Raw genomic sequence first — 4304 nt, 5'->3', positions numbered from 1 at the left:
GTCCAGTGCTCTCATATGCTCACCGGCGCCAGGTGTGAGGCCGGTGTTTGTACCTGTGACAGCGACTACACGTACGTGCGCGGCCGCTGCCGGAAGCTGGTGGATCTCGGGCAGCCGTGCAGCGAGGACATCGACTGCTTCTTCAGCCACAACCGGGAGGCGGTCGTGTGCCACCGGGGAACGTGCGAGTGTGCCGACGGCTTCTACCGGCGCAGCACCAACGTTTGCCGCCGGCGTGTGACAAGTGAGTAGTGCATTTCCATTGTACTCACCGTGTGCGGTGAGTGTTCTTCGTGCTTCATTTATTCATCTAACTGCCGGGATGCCCGGGTGGGTGAGGTGCGGCAGACAATGTGCGACCCGGGAGAAACCCATTATGCCCGAAAAACTGCGGAAACGGCGCTGTCGCCGTCGGGACGAACAATCGCTACCGCGAAATGGAATTCAATCAAGTGGACGGCAAACGAACGGGTTGCCTATCGCTGATCGTTTATCGATTTACCGAGCTTGTAACAACGAAACGGATATTGCACACTTGAGCAAACGGAGACCACGGATGAGAACAATGAAATGACGCGAAAGTAGGTTAGATTGTTGCAAGGAAAGTTTTGCGTTCGATTCGACGGGAACATTATTGATCACAGAATTGACAAGGGACTTCGTCGTGATTGAATTAAAGTTCAAAACTTTTGTTTATAAGATTCACTGAAACAGCAGTATCATACAAAAACATTGGAAATGGACAAGAGGTGCTTTCATGCTACAAGCATTTGGTTTTGAATGTTTTGCCTTTCAAGCAAATTTTGTCTCATTTAAGGTACTCAAACAGTCGCAAGTAATAAAAACAAACTCTTTATTATCTTTGCTTTGCTTCCGCAGAAGGTGAAGAATGCATCGTGCACCAGGACTGTGACGGGGATAACTTGCAGTGCGTGAACCAGGTCTGCACCGATGCGGCCGCACAGACGAAATCCTTCCGCGATGCGGCCATACAGACGTCGGTCGACGTGGCCGGTCAGCCGAGCGAGCAAGGGTCCCCGGCGAAGGAGCCGCCAACGCGCGACGCCGAGACCAACACCGACCAGCAAACCCAAGTCGGTCCGTCCAAGCGGGTACAGATCAACGTTAAGCGGGCGGCGAAGGACTGTGCAAACTGTCGCAATTGTACGTGTCTGTTGCTGGCAGAGTTTGAGGATGGGAGCCTGCTAATGTTCCTGTAAACCTTCATTTCAGATGGTGACGTTTGTCTCGAGGAGGGCGTCGAGTGTACGGATGTGCCTTACTCGGTGTGCCGAATCGGGCAGTGCCAATGCAAGGAGGGCTACTATAACGTGCAGGGCCGCTGTATGGCGGAGCTCGGCGAATACGCACACGACATGCAGTACTGCCAGGAGGATCATGAGTACCGAAATAATCGATGCACCTGCCGGAATGATCAGTTCTACGACAACAACATGCGCTCGTGTTTGAAGCGTAAGTGTATAGGATGCATGCAATAGGAACTTTCTCGCGTTGTGATGAGTCTCTATTTTGTTTAAGTTCGAAACCTCTTTTTGACGAAGAGAGTCTTGAGTTGAGGAATCTTGTAAGTTGGTGTCTAAAAGTAGCTTTCTGAGATGAACTTCTTGAGAATAGTCTCTTGGGAATAACCTTTTGGGGCTTGCGAAAAGTCGTCAGGATGGTCGTTAGGCCAAAAACGATGATGTTAAGCATCTGGCAACGATGGAGCTCATTTTGAATCAATCAAATGATCAATAACGTACTGAGTTCTTATATATTATTAACACTACGTTAACTTTATCGTTTCAATGTAACTTCATGACCGTTCAAATGGAAGTCTATTTGGTATTTAACGTTCATTTTTTTAAAAATCACATGGCTATTATCTGTTCAAATTTTTGGTATACTACAGAATCTTTAACAGTGCTTTTGTAGAACCTTGACGCAATGGTTAATTTTCTTGGAAAGATATAAATTCTTTTTGAGTTATTAGTTATTTTGTCAGATATTCACAATGGCTGACTTTTGCTCGAAAAAGGTTGAACTGTTGTTTGAAACTAGAAGTGTGCTCATAAAATGAACCTAGGTTCAGGGTTAATTAGCTGGCAACTCTTCCCTGTACAAAAGGAGTGAGTTCCTACGTAGACAAAGGTCACAGGCCTGTTAAGTCCTTAACGGGAAGACGAAGTTATAATATGGAGATTATCGCGATTGGCATTAAAATTAATTAGATTGTTCGACAAACTTAACCGTTTTTGTTAACTTATGTTTTCTTCCACAGCCGCCTTGGGCATCAACACATCCTGTACCCAGCAAAGCCAGTGCTCGCCGTACGGTGCTGCGTACTGTCCGGCGGCTTCGCCGAAGCGGTGCACGTGCCACCCGTACGCCGAGTACGACGAAAAAACGCAGCTCTGCATCGAGAAGACCGGCCACGAGGCGTACTGCGAGCGAGACGCGGACTGCGCACTCGAGAATGCACGCTGCTCGGACCAGAAGACGTGCGTCTGCCAGACGAACTACTTCTACGTGGACGAGCGCTGCAAGGCGGCCAAGGGTGGTGAGTGTGAGACGGAGGCCGACTGCTCGTTCGCGGACGCCGAGTGCGTGGCAGGGGAACCGTCGGAGGATGAGCAGAGCACCACCAGCGAGCCGAAACGGTGCACCTGCAAGCAGGGCTATCACTTCCAGACCGCCAGCAATCGCTGCCTGAAGGAGGCGGAACAGTACGGGGACGAGTGCAGCGCGGACGAGCAGTGCCAGCCGTTACTCGGCGAGCTGGGCCAGTGCATCGGGGGCAGCTGTCAGTGCGACGAGAAAAAGGACCATTTCAAGGATGGCAAATGTAACACCAAAATCGGTAAGGCGAAGGACGGTTGAGGGAAACGTTTGAGGATGACGACGGGCGGTTCCTAATGGTTACGGCATTTTTTCCTCTCTCATCCTTTTGCAGCTCTCGAGGAACGCTGTGGAAAATCCAGCGAGTGCTTCGTCGAAGATGGGCAGGACAATGTCGAATGTCGCAATTCGGCTTGTCAGTGTAAGTTTGACTACTCGCCGGACGTGGAGCAGCAAAAGTGCATTAGACCAAGTGGCAAAAGTACGATTCGGTTTTCCAGCTTATGTGCCCAGATCTGGACTAGTTGGTCAGACTTTTTCATACGGATTTTCTCTCCGATCTTTTTTTTCTCCAGATTCTTCCGACCGTCCCAGCGCCCTGAAGGTGATCACCCTCATGCTGACCAGTGCCGCTGTCCTCATCACGGGTTCGGCATTACGTGACGCATATTACGCCTAAGCATGGGGAGGAGAGAAAAGGATGCACCGAATTGTTACAAATGGCGTTCGTTGGAATAGTCACAACTTGATGGCGAATGGTGCTCCGGTTGTTTCGCCACGAAATAATTTAAATATAGCCGATTCCATGCGTTTAATGAATGGGTGGACGTAATATGGTTTCTAAGTAGCAAAACAAAGTTTAAAGCATACGAAAATCACTAACAATAATTGCATACACCAGCAGCGGAATATTTCGTTAGCGGAAAGGGCGAGCGTAAACGAACGAGCAATATTCGCAACTATTTATACACCAAACTGCACATAGCAATAAATAATTAAAAAAGAAGAAAAAAAAGTAAAAAAAACACGTAGAGAACGAGCTAGAGAGAAACCCGTCGGTAGTAATGAAAAAAACCATTTACCCGTGCGTGTGAGCTGTAAGGCGCAGAAATATTAATCATATGTACGAACGTGACAACCAAGAGCTAAAACAAATGATAGCATATTATGGTAAACGAGTTAGAGTTTAAAACAATAATAAAAAAGCAATAAGTGCTGCTTCTGTAGCGGACTGTTGCTGTTGATTTTTTGAATGAATGCGAGTGTGCTCGTTTTTAAAATAATGAAAGAAATTGGAATTTTTTAATTTGCAATCAACGTGCATCTATTAAATATGTTAACCATAGTTGCAAGAAATTGACGATAGTTCGGGCATGATGGCAATGCGGAGTTATAATTAAATATACTATCAAAATATTCAAGAGAACATACTACACTCAAGTGTATTAAAGTAATTTGATTTCAAAGTCCATAAAAAAAATCCTAAAAAGGGCACGTAAAACATCCTACCATAAGGTACGGAGCTCGTTTGAACTACATGCTTTATATTATAGCACACATTAAGTAAAAATCAACGAGCTTTCTCTAGTATCTTGACATGTGGAGCTTTCACAAATTTTCATGTGATTTTCGAACATACACCTAGTTGCTTTCAACGTTGGATACTTCAAATTCGAAAAATGTAT

The 4304-nt window shown here is 46.5% G+C and overlaps 1 protein-coding gene across 1 annotated transcript; it reads left to right on the top strand.

The window, feature by feature from the left end:
- LOC131258578 (prion-like-(Q/N-rich) domain-bearing protein 25) lies at positions 1 to 3792 on the top strand. Its single transcript, XM_058259926.1, has 6 exons — positions 1 to 244; positions 880 to 1164; positions 1234 to 1473; positions 2282 to 2860; positions 2954 to 3100; positions 3195 to 3792. The coding sequence occupies exons 1-6, from the start codon at positions 16 to 18 to the stop codon at positions 3296 to 3298; spliced, it is 1584 nt and encodes a 527-aa protein (XP_058115909.1). The 5' UTR covers positions 1 to 15; the 3' UTR covers positions 3299 to 3792.
- The last annotated feature ends 512 nt before the right edge of the window (positions 3793 to 4304 follow it).

The sequence above is a fragment of the Anopheles coustani genome, chromosome 3 (assembly GCF_943734705.1).
Source record: "Anopheles coustani chromosome 3, idAnoCousDA_361_x.2, whole genome shotgun sequence".
NCBI classification, from domain to species: domain Eukaryota; kingdom Metazoa; phylum Arthropoda; class Insecta; order Diptera; family Culicidae; genus Anopheles; species Anopheles coustani.
This window is presented reverse-complemented; position numbering and strand designations above follow the sequence as displayed.

Bases quoted from the DNA above. Each gene is read 5' to 3' on its own strand.
- LOC131258578 (XM_058259926.1), top strand. From the start codon at position 16: ATGCTCACCGGCGCCAGGTGTGAGGCCGGTGTTTGTACCTGTGACAGC. The intron at 245-879 runs GTGAGTAGTGCA...TTGCTTCCGCAG, and splicing joins TTGCCGCCGGCGTGTGACAA to AAGGTGAAGAATGCATCGTG. The intron at 3,101-3,194 runs GTACGATTCGGT...TTTTTTCTCCAG, and splicing joins CATTAGACCAAGTGGCAAAA to ATTCTTCCGACCGTCCCAGC.